The sequence below is a fragment of the Neolamprologus brichardi genome, chromosome 10 (assembly GCF_056152115.1).
Source record: "Neolamprologus brichardi isolate AB-2024 chromosome 10, ASM5615211v1, whole genome shotgun sequence".
NCBI classification, from domain to species: Eukaryota; Metazoa; Chordata; class Actinopteri; order Cichliformes; family Cichlidae; genus Neolamprologus; species Neolamprologus brichardi.
In genome coordinates, this window is record NC_142113.1 from 34,819,594 (window position 1) to 34,838,443 (window position 18,850).

Here is an 18,850-nt window from a genome sequence, read left to right on the forward strand (position 1 = left end):
TAGGCAGCCAGGTACAGACAGGTACAGGTGGGTAAGCAGACAGGAAGGCAGACAGGTACAGACAGGTACAAGTGGGTAAGCAGACAGGAAGACAGACAGGTACAAGTGGGTAAGCAGACAGGAAGACAGACAGGTACAGGTGGGTAAGCAGACAGGAAGGCAGACAGGTACAGACAGGTACAAGTGGGTAAGCAGACAGGAAGACAGACAGGTACAGACAGGTACAAGTGGGTAAGCAGACAGGAAGGCAGACAGGTACAGACAGGTACAAGTGGGTAAGCAGACAGGAAGGCAGACAGGTACAGACAGGTACAGGTGGGTAAGCAGACAGGAAGGCAGACAGGTACCTGTCTGCGGGGGAAGCCCCAGGAGAAGAACACCATCTCTGTGTCTTTAACTGTGCAGTTTACTGTGAGGACCTCGCCCTGCTTCAGCACACTGCTGGACACCGTCAGGTCCACCTCCATGACCTTTGGGACTGAAATACGCAGGTGCACAAAAATGATACAGGTAGCAGGGGAGACAGGTAGGAATATGACTTGTTTATGAATGAATGGCAACCTTTCAGCATAAATGTGAACTAAACATTATCAGAAGGTAGACAGACACAAACCTATAATGCTGAAGACGTAGTACGTCTGCGACTCCCTCTCCTCAGCTCCGTTTGTGGCGATGCACATGTATGATGTGTCATTGAGGTGACCCGTGAAGCCACGCCCCGGCTCATATGTCACCCCGCTTATCAGCCTCCTGCTGGGGCGCTCGTACAGCGAGACATTGAGGTTCGGGTTGGACACCATGCAGGGAATTGTGCCTTCCTCACCCTCCTTCATCACCACACCCAGATCCAATGGGACAAACCATTCATCGGGACCTGAGGGGGGAACAGGTAAACACGGAACATCACGAGGAATGCAGGTACCCCCCAAAAAAACTATGGTTCTTTAATGGTTCTTCAGATGTCTTCATGGTTCTTTAAAGAACCATCACACATCAAAGAACCTTATTATTTTGTAGATGGTTATTCAGCTATTACAAATGGTTCTTTAAAGAACAAAAGGTTCTTCATCCTTAGCAATCTAAGTTTGATGGTGTAAAATGGCATAAATATTTATTCACTATAATGAGGCTGTGAATTATGCTGTGTGTTTTGTTTGTGTGTTTTGTTTGTGTGTGTGCGAATGGGGAGGGTGGGTTACCTGGTGATTACCCTTTAAGAGCAGATGGTAGGAAACTGAATATTCAAATAAAAGTTAGAAATACTTAAAAATATACTGGTGGAAGGTGTGGGGGCCAAAGCCTAAAGAGCCTACCCCCAACACTCCTAACCCCGCAAACCCACTAATCACAAATAATGTGGTGATAGAATATGGAATTTATTATTAAGACATTTATGAATATGGTGAGTTAACAAACAGGAGAGACAATGCACACATTCAAATATTGTATTTTAGTTTTACATTTTAATAAAGTATTACTATTTTCTGCTTCAAGGCATTACTTTTGAGATTATTATATATATTAGAAAATATAGCATAATGATAATACTAGTTATTGTAAACTTTACAAACCACCCAGCAGTATGTAAAGTCAAATTATAAAATACAAGTAAATAACAATTGCACAACAGAATGTCAATGTAATGAACACACGTATGTGTTCATTACCAACACACTTACTTAGTTTTGACAAAGCGCACTGCTTAGGTAAATGATCTGAGTATATGTTTATCACTGAGCAATTTGTTAATATGTGTTTCGAGCCAAATGACAGGTAGAGAGAGAGTGACGTTAGAACACTTTGGCTTCTAAAATATGTGGTTCAATTGCGTGCTGCGTACATAACGTAATGTCAGCTAGACCGATATTAAAATTTATAATATTGTTAAAGTCACTAAAATGGCGCCTGAAGCCTGTTTTGACATGAGCTCTGTGTCTGCTCTAGAAACTCTGAGCTGAGCCTTACATTAAATACTCGCATGAACCTGTACTTTGAATTCTGGAAGAGCATGAAGGTGTGTCTTTGACTGTTCCTGCATAACTTATTTTCGGACTAGTTGACAAGTTATGCTCCGGTCATTTGATGTTTCCAAGATGGATTTCTTTTGTAATATAGTTAAATTTTCTTTCCATATTTCATTTATCCACCATCATACATTAAGCCAAGAAGAGGTCGTTATACTAACAAGAGGTATCAATGCTGGGCCAAAGTTGAGCACGGGGTTAAAGTTTATAATCCAGCCGCGGTGTAAATATCACTCAGCAGCCAGTCGTAGAGCTGAAGCAGGTAGCATCAACACATAAATCTACCCAGCTTAAATCACAAGACCACCTCTGACCAAAAAGCTGTAGATTTTTGTTTTTTTCACAAATTAATCCAGATTCACACTAATTCTGTTCACAGCTCCAACAAAATGAGGAAGCGGAGGGAGACAAACAAAATTAGGTTGAATTACAATTGGATGGAAGTCCAGGACAAGGAGAAGGAAGCTTAGGATGAGGAGGAAGAAAAGCAGCAGGAGCATATTTAGTGATCTCTATGATGTCATTGAGGTTTGCTTTCATTATTAATATGGTCCTCTCACAAAGAAAGATGACCTGTTTTAGTTTACCTACTTCCTGTATTAAATAGTGATGTGCAAAGCATTGTGGAAAACCACGGAGCAGGCACGTATAGTGCATGTGCAGGTAAATGAACATCACATCTCTAAGACAGACTCCAATCTGTATATTTATCACCCTTATGATAAATTCCATGTCAGTCATTGGTTTATGGACTTTGTATTTTGAAGCCTCAGCATTTGCTATGTGGGTTTTTGTGAGCCATTTGGAACCCTGTTAGGATGAGGGATCAGAATCTGGAGTCGTGCACAGTACTGTTTCATTTAGTGTGTATCCATAAGATTTGTACAGCAGATCCAAGTTGTGCCTTGAAAACAGATTTGACTTTCTGCAAGACAACAGTTGTCCGCTGGCCAAAACAGTTTTCCAAATACCTCCACGTGATCAAGCCTGGATTTAGAAAAGAATAGCAAAAATGCAATTTGTGTTTGTGTGTTCAGAGGCAGCGGCGTGAGGGGAGACCTCGGCTCATCCAGCTGGAGAGCCTGGCCAGGAGGAGTCAAACATTAACTCGGCTCTTCCAGGGCACCCTGCAGACTCGGCTGCTGGCATTGGCGAGGGAGTGTGGCCGCCACTGGGATGAAGTGAACGCCAAACTGGAGTCCATCGCAGGTCGACTGCAGGTATGTGAGTCAGACCTACTGAGGAGGGTTTCACTTTTCTCTCTTCTTTATAATTGACTCTTTTCTCTCTCTCTCAGCTCCTTGTCTCAGAGTGGGAGGAGTTTGAAGCACAAAGGGAGGAGCGTGTCATTTGGTTGGCTAATATGGATGTCCCCCTGAGTGAGGTTGACCAGCTGACAGGAAACACCTGTGAAAAACTGAAACCACTGCAGGTGTGGGCTTGTTTTGATATGACATATATTTGATATGATACATACGTCAGAGACATTATCCTAAACTGGACTAAGAAAGGACCATGAGTCCAACATGAAACTTACATAACGCTGAAGTTCATTGATCATTTTAATCAAAAACTTGTTGTTGAAATACTTTTACTGAACATGCAAACATCTGCTGATGAAAATGCCTTGATTTATTGGTCTGTTATGAAGCTATTGCTATTTCTAATGTGTTTTTATCACTTTCTGATGTTTTATTAATTAAACAATACATGTATTAATTGTTGTTGTTATCTATAGATGTAGTATTTATATATATTTATTTATAGTATGGCAAATATATTTAATCATTCCTGTTTAAATAACTAATATGTGACATGTATTAGTAGTGATGTTGTACTGAGGGTTAAAAGGCCTTTTTGTCTTTTGGTATACTGCGAAATGGCAACAAACCATTAATATATGTCTATGCTCAATTCAATTCAATTTTATTTATATAGCGCCAAATCACAAAAAAAAGTCACCTCAAGGCGCTTCATAAATACAGAGAAAAACCCAGCAATCATATGACCCCCTATGAGCAGCACTTTGGCGACAGTGGGAAGGAAACACTCCCTTTTAACAGGAAGAAACCTCCGGCAGAACCAGGCTCAGGGAGGGGCGGGGCCATCTGCTGTGATTGGTTGGGGTGAGAGAAGGAAGACAGGATAAAGACATGCTGTGGAAGAGAGACAGAGGTTAATAACAGATATGATTCAATGCAGAGAGGTCTGTTAACACATAGTGAGTGAGAAAGGTGACTGGAAAGGAAAAACTCAATGCATCATGGGAATCCCCGGCAGCCTACGTCTATTGCAGCAAGTAGGCCTGCAGAGCGAGAGCGAAGTGCTGAGATAGGGTGATATGGTACTACAAGGTCATTAAGATAAGATGGGGCCTGATTATTTAAGACCTTGTATGTGAGGAGCAGGATTTTGAATTCTGGGTTTAACAGGAAGCCAAAACAGGAGAAATCTGCTCTCTCTTTCTAGTCCCTGTCAGGACTCTTGCTGCAGCATTTTGGATTAACTGAAGGCTTTTCAGCGAGTTTTTTTGACATCCTGATAATAATGAATTACAGTCGTCCAGCCTGGAAGTAACAAATGCATGAACTAGTTTTTCAGCGTCACTCTGAGACACGATATTTCTAACTTTAGAGATGTTGCACAAATGGAAGAAAGCAGTCTTACATATTTGTTTAATATGTGCGTTGAAGGACATGTCCTGGTCAAAAATGACTCCAAGGTTCCTCACAGTGTTACTGGAGGCCAAGGTAATGCCATCCAGAGGAAGAATCTGGTTAGATACCATATTTCTAAGATTTTCAGCGCCGAGTACAATAACCTCAGTTTTATCTGAGTTAAGAAGCAGAAAGTTAGCGGCCATCCAGGTCTTTATGTCTTTAAGACATTCCTGCAGTTTAACTCATTGGTGTGTGTTATCTGGCTTCATGGACAGATAGAGCTGGGTGTCATCTGCATAGCAGTGTAAATGTATGCTATGTCTTCTAATGATGCTGCCTAAGGGAAGCATGTATAATGTAAACAGAATTGGTCCTAGCACTGAACCCTGTGGAACTCCATAATTAACCTCAGTGTGTGAAGAGGACTCTCCATTTATATGGACAAACTGGAGTCTATTAGATAGATATGATACAAACCACTGCAGCACAGTACCTGTAATACCTACAGCATGTTCTAATCGCTCTAATAGGATATTATGGTCGACAGTATCGAACGCTGCACTGAGGTCTAGCAATACAAGCACAGAGATGAGTCCACTGTCAGAGGCCATAAGAAGATCATTTGTAACCTTCACTAAAGCTGTTTCTGTGCTGTGATGAGCTCTGAAACCTGACTGAAACTCTTCAAATAAACCATTCCTCTGCAGATGATCTGTTAGCTGTTTGACAACTACTCTTTCAGGGATGTTTGATATGAAAGGAAGGTCGTATTTATTTTACCCTACTCAAATTCAATTTATGATACATTTTATTTTGAAAGATTTAAAAAGGTTCTTTAAAATGCTTTTTTTAAAGAACCATTTGAAGGACCTTTTTTAAAATGGTTCTTTGAAAAACCATTAAAGGTGCCCCAAACAACCATTTCTTGATGGTTCTTTGGGGCACCTTTAAAGGTTCTTCAATGAACCACTGAAAGAAATGGTTCTTTAAAGAACCATTTTTTGAATGGTTCTTTATGGCACCAAAAAAGGTTCTTCTATGGCATCAGGCTAAAGAACCACTTTTTTTCCCAGTTGGCACCTTTATTTTTCTGACACAAGCAACAGGAGGAACACACGTTGGAAGATGGTTACCTTGTCCAGGTACAAAGACATCAACATTTCTGCTCTGATCAGATGATGGCTCCTCACAGGTGTATCTCCCAGAATTCCTCCATGTGATGTTAAAGAGATGCAGGATGCTCATGGAGCCTCGATTGTCCAAGAGGACCCCATCTACTGGCGGGTCCTGAGGAAAATGCCACTTCACCTCACTCCACCCCAAACACTCCTGAGGAGAAGAAAAGATCCCTGAGAGAGAGGTACTGGAAGACATCTGAAGACAGAGACAGGTAGGTGTAGAGACAGACAAGTGTTACTGACCACTGTGTAATTGGAGTTAGAGGGGACCAGAACTTCAGAGGCTGATGGCAGCAGCTCCAGAGAAACCGCCCCTTCAGGATGAACCAGGAATACACCTACACACAGAGACAGGTAGACATTCAGGTGTCACCTCTAAAATCCTACTGATGCTTTAACGTTATTACTCACCCAAGAGAAACCCCAACAGGCTGATATTTCCTGTTCCCCTGATGGATGCCATCATGGCTGCCGACCCTGAGCAGTGACAGGTGGAGGAGAGATTTCAAAATAAAAGTCTAACATCATTAAAACACAAAATGGACTTTCTGTGAAGCTCTGATATTTGGTGGAAGCTTTAAAAAATGCAAATAGTTGAATGTAATAAGTTTTGGATGCTGCAGGCTGTGTACAAATACTGTAGTAATGATTGTCTTCTATTACTGCTCTATATTCCAGAGAGATGTGTTTACTGCATGTCAGTGGCAGCTGGAGACTGCAGAAATAATAAACTCAACGAAGTTACTTTGAAGGGAGGCGTCTAAGAAGCTTCATTAAAGTTTAACAAGTTTATTTAAACTGTAGCAGTCTGGACTTTTTTCATTCCCTGCATTCAGTTGCTTGATGCTTCAAACAGACGTGAACACATTCCTGTGTGTGTGTGCATGTGTTTTCACACAAAGCAGCCACTCACAGCCATCCCTAGGGACTTCAGCCAATCAGAGCCCTGGTTGATGGAGAGAGAATGAGGAATGCCAGCTGACCACCGAAGAAGAAAATAAACAGCGAGGTATTTCCTGTGGGCAGCAGAGAGGAGAGCAAGCCTCATCTCAGGGTTTAGCCAATCACAGTTCTGAAGCTCTGTGCCCTGACTAATGCTCAGCAGGTGATGTCACCAGTCAGCTGCCGAGTCTTCCTCTTCATCCCTACCTCCACTGTCACAGAGTGTCAAATTTGAGCGTCCAGATTGGTGGCTTCAGTCTCTCTTGTGATGTCACCAATGGAAGTTTTAAAAGGCTTTTTATTAACTCTCTGAAGGCTGAAGAGAGAGGAATGCCTCAAATGTGTGCTTGAGTAAAATTTGCTTTGAAGTACTGATCTTGTGATCAGGTTACTGACCAACAGAAGACATTCTTTTACAGCTGCTGAGTTAAAAGATGACACCATTGTTTTTCCAGCCTGCCGTGTGTGTGTTGTGACTGCTGTGTGTGTTTGGTTCAAACTGACTGTGCAGCAAAAAGCTGATCTCAGATCGAATCACCAACATGTTCATCGGCCAACGTTCTTCCAACTGTGTTTTTGGATTTTTGTCTAGTTCGTGCTCAGTAAAAATCACCTTTAAGCAGCTCTGATCAGAAATATGAGCAGCTACAAGACATCGATTGGCAAAGTAGGAGACAGCGAATCTGACTATGGTGATCTATTTAAGTAGTATTCCAGATAGGTAGTCATACACCTGTTCATCAACACTGAATATTCTACATGTAATCATTTCATATCCTGTCACACTCACCTACTCTACAGGTGTGCCACCTGCCTGTCACTGCTCCATACTAACGCTGTGATCGGTCACCTCAGACCTGTAGCACACAGCACACACACACTGTAACACAATTAAACTGATCAAACTGCAAACCACGAGATTTATTGTTGGTCAAGTTGATGCATTTGAATGATCAGCATGGCAAACATAAAAATAGAAATCTAAAGAGAAGCAGGTGAGGCCCAACAACAACCAACCACAGTTCAGATAATGCACAGAAAAACTAACTGGATATATGCTCGTGTATGATGTTATTACCACACAATAAGTTTGATCAGAATATTTCTGACACTTAAAGTATTACAAACACCAAATGTGTAAGGAACCAAACTGGGTGGCCAGGTAGGGCTGTTGGATCTGAAAAGTTGATTTTCATAGATTAGACTTTCATCAATAATTCTTCAGTCTGTGTTTTTAAAATGTTTTGAAACAAGTTCAAACTCATAAAAACAGTGAATCTAATAAAAATGAGAATTAGTTCACCAAACCAGTTAAAAACACGCAAACTGAGCAAATACACCAAACCTACAAATGGAAACATCCTACGAGAAGGTTCAAAATATGTTTACACTCATATATGCCTCTCTTCAGCGTCTTAGTCACTTCATTTCTTCATGATGAAGAAGAGAACACATGAATATTCTGACTCTGTGGTGACACACAGCAGGCTCTCCCTGAGCCTGGTTCTGTCAGAGGTTTCTCACTGTTAAAAGGGAGTTTTTCCTTACCACTATCGCCAATGGTGTTGGTTACGTTACTTGAAAATAATAATTAGTTACTATTAATGATTACTTCTCCAAGAAATTAATCCAGTTACTTTACTGATTATTTATTTTCAAAAGTAATTAGTTACTTTATTACTTAGTTACTTGTTAAAAACATGGTACACAACCTGAATACATAATAAAGCAATAGGCCTTTCTGCTTAATTCTATTTTTTTCTGCATAATCCATCATATAAAATGACGCTTGTATGCGGCTGTGAAGGTTCTCAGTCATCCAGGTCATCGTAGTCAAAGGAGCTTGCAAAGAAAAGCGTCTGGACTTTTTTAAGTTACTTGAAGACGTTTCACCTCTCATCCAGTTCCACACCTTGGCTCAGGCGATTAGAGGATCATCAGGGGGTCCTTTTGTCCCTCTGTGGGGGGAAACTCCCACTAGGTTTATATCTGGGACTCTCCACCATTTGACCTTAGAACTGAAGAAGCTTCTCGGATGAAGGTGAAACGTCTTCAAGTAACTTAAAGAAGTCCAGACGCTTTTCTTTGCAAGCTCCTTTGACGACGCTTGTATGTCATTGTCAGCTGCATGAGACACAGGTTTGAAGATGTGAGGTTTAATTAGAGGGAGGATCAGCTGTGGTTCTGTGGTTGCTCAGTTTTTGAAGATGTTCTGACGCTGAGACGTGAAGAGGAACCTGCTGCCCAATCAGAGCTCCCACTGTGAGGAGATGTCAGAGTTCAGGAGGAACGTCTCTTACTGAGCCCAGTTTTATTTATCTGATTTTAATCTGTCAGTTTAACCCCAGTTTCACTGGCAGTAAAATACCTTTATAGAATGGTAAATGGCCTGTATTTGTATAGCACTTTACATAGTCCCTAAGGACCCCAAAGCACTTTACACATTCAGTCATCCACCCATTCACACACTGGAGATGGCAAGGTACATTGTAGCCACAGCTGCCCTGGGACGCACTGACAGAGGCGAGGCTGCCGGACACTGGCACCACCGGGCCCTCTGACCACCACCAGTAGGCAACGGGTGAAGTGTCTTGCCCAAGGACACAACGACCGAGACTGTCCAAGCCGGAGCTCGAACCGGCAACGTTCTGATTACAAGGCGAACTCCCAACTCGGATGGAGCCACGATCGCCCACAATCACTCAGTAACCTCCAGGCCGACAGGTTAATCAGATGTTCTGAACTGGTCGTAGGTGTGAATCTCTCTGTGGCAGCATTGTGATACCTGTGACAAGTGTGATAGGCTGCAGGCAGCCAATGAGCACTCAGGACGGACGGATGTGTGGGCAGTATTTCCTGTCTCTGTGTGGTGCTCCTTTGTTTGATTTTCATGCTATAAATGTGAAAAAAAAGACAGACTTGTACCCGCAGCGGGGACTCTGACTTTTCTTTGGTGATGCAGAGGATGCGAGGAGCTCCTGCACGCTGGAAGTTCCGCCCCCTCACTGGCCTTCAGTCTCATGATTGCTGCACAAGCTTCCCTCCATCACCGATCTGTTCAGCAACAAACTGCAGGAGGAATACCACATTCAGGTGCCGATACTCAGCTGAGATTCACCTGACCCATTGCTCTGTGCACCAATGCAGTGAAAGTATTGCACACAGTACTTACTCGCAGTACGTACTCCCAGTGCTCACAATCTTTACTCTCGGTACTCAGAGTACTTATTCACAGTACTCACAGTATGTACTCACAGCTTTTACTCGGAGCACTACTTAGAGTAGTTAAAGTATTTACTTGCAGTATTTACTCACAGCAGTATTTCTGTATTTCTAGTACATGTAGTACTTGTACATAGCAATACTGTGTGGAATCTAATCAGGATTCAGAGAAAGAAAAGAGAGTAGAGTTGGTTCAAACCTTCTGAAGCTGCTCCTTTTCCTTCTCTTCTTCTTCTTTTCACTGTTTGTGTCTCCTCTTCTTCTCTTCAGTTCATTCCAGACGAACGACGAATGGAAACCAACAGACTGATTCACAGTGAGAGAGGGAGACATAGGGCCAGAGTGGAGAGAGAGAGAGTCTGCAGTACTGAGGGAAGAAAACGGGTGAGAGACACAGACGCACATTGAGAGAGAGAGCGAGAGAGAGAGCGAGAGAGAGAAAGAGCATCTGTTTTCAATCTGTCTCTCTGCCCTCCCCCCTTCTTTGACAGGAAATGAACCGAGTCCAACACACACACACACACACACACACACATACTGAAACACACATACAGAAAAAGTCAGTTTTCTGTTTTACAGTCAGACTTACTGCTTTGTGTGTATGTCTGTGTGTGTGTCAGTATGTGTATGTGTGTGTTTGTGTTTTGTAGTAGACTTTATTAAACAGAGTGCTATGTGAGAGAGTCAGCTTACTGACTGATCAGTAATAAATCAGGGTTGGTTTAACTTCAAACTGATTCAAATTTAATTGTCAGGGTCCTGGGTCTGAGTGACCCAGGGTCCCTGAGCAGTTTTGGACTTGTCTTGTATTGTATCTATATTTGGTGTTGCTGTCCCTCTTCTCCCTGTTTGCGGGTGTGTGTATGTGTTTCTACGGGATACTTCAGGCCTGGTGAGTGTGGCTCTGCTGGCGGACTGGCCACACCCGAAGCTCCTGCAACACCCCCTGTTGTTGATCAGGGCTCGTCGGAGGAGCTATTTAGGAGAGTGTTGAAGCTGAATCATTACGTTAGACTCCCAAGTCAGTGTGTGTGTTTAGGAAGTGCAGATCGTGTGTGTGCCCGCGTGGGTCAGTGTTTAACGGCTGCCTCTATTGTTTTCCTACAGGAGGAACGTGGAGAGGAAGGGCAGCACGCACAGGGTGCGCTGGTGGGCAGCTCTGAACACCACATCCAGAACACCCTGGATTTTGTTGAAAAGGTGAGAGATGTCATTATGGAGGCAGATGAAACCATGGTCTCGTACGACGTTACATCTCTCTTCACTTGCATCCCAGTCACAGAGGCGTTGGAGGTAGTCCGTAAGAGATTACAGGATGACACCAAGCTCAGCAACAGGACCACTCTCAGCATCCAACAAGTGTGTTTGCTTTTGGAACTGTGTCTTCATTCCACCTACTTCACATACAAGGGTCAGTTCTACAGGCAGAAACATGGGTGTGCCATGGGCTCCCCAGTTTCACCCATCGTGGCCAATTTGTACATGGAAGAAGTGGAAAAGAGGGCTTTGCTATCCTACCCTGGAACACCACCAAGCCATTGGTTCAGATATGTGGATGACACCTAGGTGAAAATCAAATCTCAGGACGTTCCACGTTTCACGGATCACATTAACTCGGTGGACCGACTCATCAAATTCACCAGGGAGGATATGAAAAGTGGCAGGTTAGCCTTCTTAGACTGTGAGATTTCCATTAGTAATGGGGGACATCTAAAAGCTGACATATACCGTAAACCTACACATACGGATCAGTATCTAAGGTTTGACTCTCATCATCCACTGGAGCACAAACTGGGCGTCATCAGGACGCTACAACACAGAGCGAACACCATCCCCACTGACACAGCAGCCAGGGAGGCAGAAGAACATCAAGAAGGCCGTGAGTAAATGTGGTTATCCCAGCTGGACTTTTGTCAAAGCGGGAAAGGCACCTAAAGAAAGCTCCAGCCGATCCAGAAGAGAAGGACAACCGCTGCCCAAGCGAAAACCTGTAGTGATCCCATACGTGTCAGGAGTATCGGAGCAGTTGAGAGGCATTTTTTCTAAACACTGGGTCTCTGTGGCTTTTAAACCCCAAAAACACGCTGCGCCAAAAATTGGTCCACCCCAAGGATCGGGTCCCCGACACAAACAGAGTAACATAGTTTACGCTGTTAAATGCAGGAGGATTGCCAGGATTTATACATCGGGGAAACCAAACAACCTCTGGTGAAGCGGATGGCACAACACAAAAGAGCCACCTCGTCAGGCCAGGACTCTGCGGTCTATTTACACCTACAGGCCAGTGGACACTCTTTCAACGATGAGGATGTTCACATCCTGGACAGGGAGGAACGCTGGTTTGAGCGCGGAGTCAAGGAGGCCATTTACGTGAAAAAGGGAAAGACCATCTCTGAATCGAGGAGTGGGCCTAAGGGTACATCTTTCGCCATCTTACAATGCTGTGATTGCAGCCATTCCCCAACTCTCTGTGAATGGTACTCATGGCCATTGATGAGTAGTCTTTGATCAGTAGGTTTTGGTCAGTGGTTGTTGATCAATGGTCATGAGAATTTGCATAATTATGATTAAGGAACTGACCTCCCAGGCCATTGTTCCCTCAGTGGGCTGGTTTCAGTCATTATGCAAATGCACTGTTTATAAGATTTGGGGAAACCTGCAGTTAGCTGAGACTGAAGAAGTCACTTGGATGAGTGACGAAACGTTTCTCCCACAAAAAGCTACGTCCAGATAAACAGAATCAACTTTTGGAGATGTCAACATAGTTGTTTCTTTGCAGGAAGGTAGATAGCCTTTGGGCCAAGACATTGAAGAAGATCTTTCCTTCTACGTTCAGCAGACTGACCTGACGAAACTGGCTGATGGATGAGGAGTTCTTGTCCTTAGGGATGAGAATACCTCCTGCTCTCCGCCAAGCCTTTGGAATCACTCCTTTCTGCCACGCTACCTTCATCAGCTTCCACAGGTATTTGAGGACTTGTGGGGTGTTTTTATAGAGCCTATATGAGATGCTATTAGGACCTGGGGCCGATGCTGCTCTTGCCTGCTTCACTACCTTCTCCACTTCACTCCATGTAAGTGGTCTTATGTCCATTTGGTGTTCAGGTGCCTGGATAGGCAGCATATCACTCGGAATGGTGACTGGATCATGCCTCTAATCATCAGAGTAAGTTTTCCTCAGTTGATTTTCCAGGTCGTTTATGGGCATTTTGAGGCACCCAATCTTCTCTTCAACAAAGAGACTCTTAACAAAAGTTGTATGGGTTGCTGTAGAAAAGGGTCCTTGTCCGTTCTTTCTTCCTACGTTGTCGTCTGAGGTGTTCTGCTCTTTGGAGCTTTGTAAGTTGTTGCTTTATTTCCTCCTGCAGGGCAATGAGTCCCTCCCTTTATGTCTCATAGGCCCTCCTCCATTGTTTCCTCAGTTGTCTTCTCTCTTTCACTAATCTATCTGTCACGGCTGGCGGGGTGAGCCGTGTGGTGTGGAGGAAAAGGAGGACCCAAAATGCAGACAGCCGATATGATGATATGAGTGAGGGTTTATTTACAGGTGGTGGAGTGGCAAAAACAGGCAGTGAGGGAAGAGAATTTACAGAACAACCTAAACTGGGATAGCTAAATAACAAACCGGAGATCATACGAACGGGGTGGGAGGCAGAGATGCCGACGAGGAACAGGACACCATGAAACACAGACAAGCCGACGAGGAACAGAGGCAAACACACACTACAAATACACAGAGGGACACTGGGAAATCACACACAGGTGGGAGACACAGGTGGATCTGATGAGACAGGGGAATACTAACACCAGGGACCAACAGAGGGAGCACAACCCAGAAACCCAGTATCTAAAATCCCCAAAACACCAACCATCCCAAAACAGCTCATACATAATAATGAAAATAATAACAATAAATACACCAAACACAAAATCACTGAGTCACAGACTCAGCATCATGACACTATCAATTTCCCGCTGATCTGATCTTTCCTACTTTCTATCTTCCTTTCCCTTGCTGGTAGTGGTTTGGCTAGACTCAGTGTTGGAAGATTCTGTTGGCTGTTTGTGGATGAGCTCTGGGTTGGAACGCAGTGTTGATTGTGGCTGGCTAACATCTATACACAAATGTGTTCCTAGCTGTTGGTGGCTAAACTCCAAGCTAGGGGCTAATATTAAATGGCCGGGCACTGAGCTAGAATCTAATATTGAGTGTGGCTGGCTAAGCTCTAGACTGGGAACTGCTACTGGTTGGATTTGACTGAGTTCCGATCTGGAGACTATGGGGGACTCAACAATGAACTTCGAAAAGGGTGCTGATATCCTGAGGACTGTGGGGATTCTCCTGTGTCTGGACTTCAATCGAATGATTTGACTTCTTAAAAAGTATGTGTCAATGCCAGGCCCCTTTCTCAGCTCGCTGAGGCACTTCTTCCTGCCTTGGTGGATTTTAAGGACCATGTCAGTAGCTAGTTTTGACCAGCCACAAATGCAGTTCTGCAGCTTCTTTCCTACCATCATTGATGGTCCATTATTAGCTGGTTGATCTATTCATAGTTGGTACCGTTCCGTGGTTCGTTGCCATTAAATCCGTCCAGAAAGGGTCTTTTTCCGCCCCTGATCTTGCAGGCCCTAGGGGTATCTTCTCTTTTGAGATTTCTGTAGCATCAATGGATGCACCCAGGTTCGCTAAAAAGCGCTGGGTCCTGCTGGTATGAGGTGCTAACCCACACCAACCCCGTTAGGGTCTATTCCCTCCTGTCAGCTGTCTGTCCAAGCTGTCATCTGGTCTTTCCCTGATTGTCAGCTGCCCTTTCACAGCGGTCACTGGATCAACTTCTGATTCAGTTAAAAGGACTAGATGTTACAGTACCTGATAATAAATTGCTTTAGATGGAGAGACTCTTGAGGGATTGCTGTTATGAGGACAGGCAGCCCAGAAACTTTGCCAGCAGCACGCATCGTTGTGTGCCTCAACTTTCGGTCTTTTACCCAGGCTAATCTGCCATTTTCCTTCCTTGGTTAGGTTTAGGGATTAGCAATCGATCTAGATCATCATTTTAAATTGGGGCACATCATCAGTAGAGGACCTTGGATTCATGAGGTGTTTCGGCCATTATCACTATACACCCTCATCCAAGGAGGCCCTGCCAGGGTTGATCAGGCCTTGGAGTGTGTCACTGGTTTACGTTAAATTGTTATTTAATTTAAGTTAATCTGTTATTAGACTCAATTGGCTTCTCTCAAAATGTAAAAGAACGCACCCACCACTTTAATCACACTTTAGATCTTGTTTTAACATATGGCATAGAAACTGAACATTTAACAGTGTTTCCTGAAAACCCCCTCCTGTCTGATCAATTCCTGATAACATTTACATTTACAATAATTGATTACGCAGCACTGGGGAGTAGATTTTATCACAAGAGATGTCTTTCTGAAAGCACTGTAACTAAGTTTAAGAATATAATCCACCCACTGTTAGCATCTTCAATGCCCTGTACCAACATAGAGCAGAGCAGCTACCTGAACGCTACTCCAACAGAGGTTGATTATCTTGTTAATAATTTTACCTCCTCACTACATACGACTCTGTATACTGTAGCTCCGGTGAAAACTAAAAACCTCAAATCAGAAGTACCTGACTCCGTGGTATAATTCTCAAACACGTAGCCTAAAGCAGATAACTTGTAAGCTGGAGAGGAAATGGCATGTCACTAATTTAGAAGATCATCATTTAGCCTGGAGAAATAGTTTGTTGCTTTTTCAGAAAGCCCTCCGCAAAGTCAGAACATCTTACTATTCATCACTTATTGAAGAAAATAAGAACCACCCTAGGTTTCTCTTCAGCACTGTAGCCAGGCTGACAAAACGTCAGAGTACTGTTGAGCCAACCACCCCTTTAACGTTAACTAGCAATGACTTAATGACCAATGACTAATCATTAGAGAAAAAATTACCAATAATCCAACACGTTCTCACTCCCAACTCGTCAAATGTGTGACACATGGTCAGGCTCCCTCTGCTTCACTTATCGACGTGCAGGGTAACCCCCTTGCATCGAGAATTGACGTGCAGGGTCCTCTTATTGAATACTATAGACCTCCCTAAACGTTATTTATTGACGACAAGAGATTGCCGTGGAAGAGCCTGTTTTCCGTATATTTATATATTTCCGAAATCACATTGTAGTGACGTATACTGAACACACTATATTATATAATGTAAACAACTACCTGAGAAACAGCAGATCCAGCAGATACATTAAATACAGCTATTACTTTTGTATCGTTTATTGCATTTATGGAGGGAGTGGTGTATGCTGGGTAATGGCACAGCTAGCGACTGGGTGACTTTATTCACCCACTTCGGATGTTATCAGTCCATACAATGGGCGTTATTAGCAGAAATCAGTCCCATAGATATGGGCCATCTCCACCTGCTAGATTGTTCAGAAGGTTGTTATCATCCATCCAGATGGAGGATCACCATTTATAGAATGACTATTAAAAGTCAGCGAGTGTCAATAATGTTAATGTGGTTATGTTAGTAATACACCGAGTGCTAATATAACAGCTTTAAGATACATTTGCAGATATTATTACGTGTTTTACCGTCTTTATGGTGCTATCTTAAAGTTACGGTGTAAACGTTAGCTTATATTGTAGTAAAGCTGTTACTGTTTAAACGATGCTAGGACAGAAATATTAGCTTCTGTCATGACTGATGAAGTTACTAGCTAATAAAGTTTCAAGTAAAGTGATTAATCGCAGCCACAGATTGACAGTAAATATCTCGATTAGCTTCAATGCATCTAATAAATATGTGCAAGTTTCAGTGCTTAGTTTAAACTGTATGATACTTATACTGACCCAGGGTCTGTCACGGGTAATGGAAAAATGCAGACTCAGTCGCGGAGCTCTGGATGCAAAGTACACAGTGCGTTTATTTACAGTGCCCAAAAACAGTTTCAAAACACAAAGTGAAGTGCAAAGTCCAACGGTGATCTTCTCCAAACTCCCAGTGGTGCGCAGGTGAGTTCCCAAAGTGACATCCAAGTGTGTGTTCTCCTCCAATAGCTTAACCCCACGGGCTCCTTCTCTCCAACCTCCAGCTCTGTATCTTTTCCTCCTACAAATGAGCAAAAACACCAGGTGAGGAGGCTAGCCGGCTAAAGCTAAGCTACAAGTCAACAAACACTCTTTACTACCAAGCTTCCAGTACAATCCAGCATCGACTGCCATCTGGACGGCAAATTAGGTGCAGGTGTGTCAGCCACTGGGTAGGAGAGGAGGAGAGAGAGAAACACACACACATACACACAGGCAGGTCGCCCCGGGAAGGACCGTCCAACCATGACAGGGTTAGTGTAAAATACAATCCTAGCTGTGTGAACAAAGCCTGGCTCCTTTAATCCTGCATGGCAAACCTCAGGATGCAGGTTATTATTACTCTTTCCTGCTGGCACACCTGTCACACCTGAGAGTCAGCTAGAAACTTACAGTGACGTGGACATCATGCAAAGACTGCCAGACTCTGTAATACTGTAAATGATCAGTGACTCAGGTTAACACTAAACTTTAAACAGTACCTCTGTGTCTCTGTGTGTGCTGAACATTTAGAATCAGATTGAGTCAGGCTGCATCAGCTGAAGCTGTTATATGTAACTATCAGTATTTTTTATTCAGGTGTGGGGAAAATACCTATTAGTGCAGTGAAGCAACATCCCAGATTAATCTCTGGCCAAAGATATTGTATTGAAATCAGACTACTGAACCAGCCACTTCAGCCTTTTGTGAGGTTTGTTTAAAGTAGACTAAAAATGAACTACATGTTCTTGAGAAGTGGACTGTGAGCACAGAAACACATGTTCATACATACAGCTGTAGCAAGCTTACATTAATTTTATTACTCCAATGTCTGTCTCTCTATGAAAGAATAAAGTTAAGTTGAAACCAAGCACACCATTGTTTTTCTTGTGACATTACCAATAAGTTTGATGTGTCGCATGGCCCCCTTCCTATTGAAAAAACAAAAGTTGTATCCAAGATGGCCGACTTCTAAATGGCCACCGTGGTCACCACCCATCTTGAGGAGTTTGCCCCCTCACATATACTAATGTGCCACAAACAGGACTTTAATATCACCAACCATTCCCATTTTATTACGGTGTATCCATATAAATGGCCCACCCTGTATTTTGGATTACATCATGGAGAAGTTCACTCAGAATAATACCTCTGAGCGAAAGTTGGATCACATCTTGGAGCAGTTCACTGCGGTCGTGAGGTCTCAGAATCTGCTCTTTGAGCACAAGAATGACAAGACTATGGAGCGCACGTTTGATAACATCATAGAGACGCTCGCGGCTCTCCAATGCGAGATTGAGAGACCAGTGTCAGTGTCAACAGCTTTGAAATTCTCATGAGTTGTTCGCATAAAAGAAAAACCACCATTATAATGCAGCTATCACTTCGGCTCCAGCTGTGGGCTCAAGGCTGGAGCCGAACAAAAACTCCCTGATAACGACTGTGTTTAGACTGTTCCTTCCCATTCCATGCAAGCCCACCTGGGTTGGCTGGAAGACTGTTTACTTAGCCTGGCAGGGCGAAGGACACTGTCTCAGCTGAACTCTGGACATGCACACACATACACATACACTGATATTCACACAATCATCCCCCCTCCCTTTCCAAACGCCTTCGGCCCAGGAGCCCAGCATGAGTAGAGGTCTCTTTTTTTCCTCTTGTACTTTCCCATTGTAGTGTATTTTTCAGTGTTTTTTTTCTCCGACCTGTATCCCCATGTGATGTCTGTGCTGTGTGTG

The 18,850-nt window shown here is 43.3% G+C and overlaps 2 protein-coding genes across 10 annotated transcripts in view; one reads left to right on the forward strand and one right to left on the reverse strand.

The window, feature by feature from the left end:
• LOC102778488 (platelet-derived growth factor receptor beta-like) overlaps positions 1-10,364 on the reverse strand; it is a 31,437-nt gene extending 21,073 nt beyond the window's left edge. For 3 of the 9 annotated variants that reach the window (XM_035915864.2, XM_006808809.3, XM_006808808.3), the window contains exons 1-7: positions 10,226-10,354; positions 9,730-9,873; positions 6,274-6,339; positions 6,106-6,200; positions 5,818-6,013; positions 614-874; positions 348-478 (exon numbers count right to left, since the gene is read on the reverse strand). In XM_035915864.2, the coding sequence (XP_035771757.1) occupies positions 348-478; positions 614-874; positions 5,818-6,013; positions 6,106-6,200; positions 6,274-6,339; positions 9,730-9,826 (846 nt within the window). In that variant the 5' untranslated portion in view covers positions 9,827-9,873; positions 10,226-10,354. Of the gene's footprint in view, positions 1-347; positions 479-613; positions 875-5,817; positions 6,014-6,105; positions 6,201-6,273; positions 6,340-6,775; positions 6,879-7,594; positions 7,662-9,729; positions 9,874-10,225 lie in introns of those variants that run through there. The other 6 variants (XM_006808810.3, XM_035915866.2, XM_035915865.2 and 3 more) reach the window with 6 other exon arrangements.
• On the forward strand, positions 2,496-3,489 carry LOC148101050 (nesprin-2-like). The gene is made up of 3 exons (XM_087847672.1): positions 2,496-2,552; positions 3,062-3,244; positions 3,322-3,489. The coding sequence occupies exons 1-3, from the start codon at positions 2,496-2,498 to the stop codon at positions 3,487-3,489; spliced, it is 408 nt and encodes a 135-aa protein (XP_087703798.1).
• Positions 10,365-18,850: the final 8,486 nt, after the last annotated feature.

Coding starts and splice junctions, on each gene's coding strand:
- LOC148101050 (XM_087847672.1), top strand. CDS start 2,496: ATGAGGAGGAAGAAAAGCAGCAGGAGCATATTTAGTGATCTCTATGAT. Junction 2,553..3,061: donor ATCTCTATGATGTCATTGAG/GTTTGCTTTCAT, acceptor TTGTGTGTTCAG/AGGCAGCGGCGTGAGGGGAG. Junction 3,245..3,321: donor CCATCGCAGGTCGACTGCAG/GTATGTGAGTCA, acceptor TCTCTCTCTCAG/CTCCTTGTCTCAGAGTGGGA.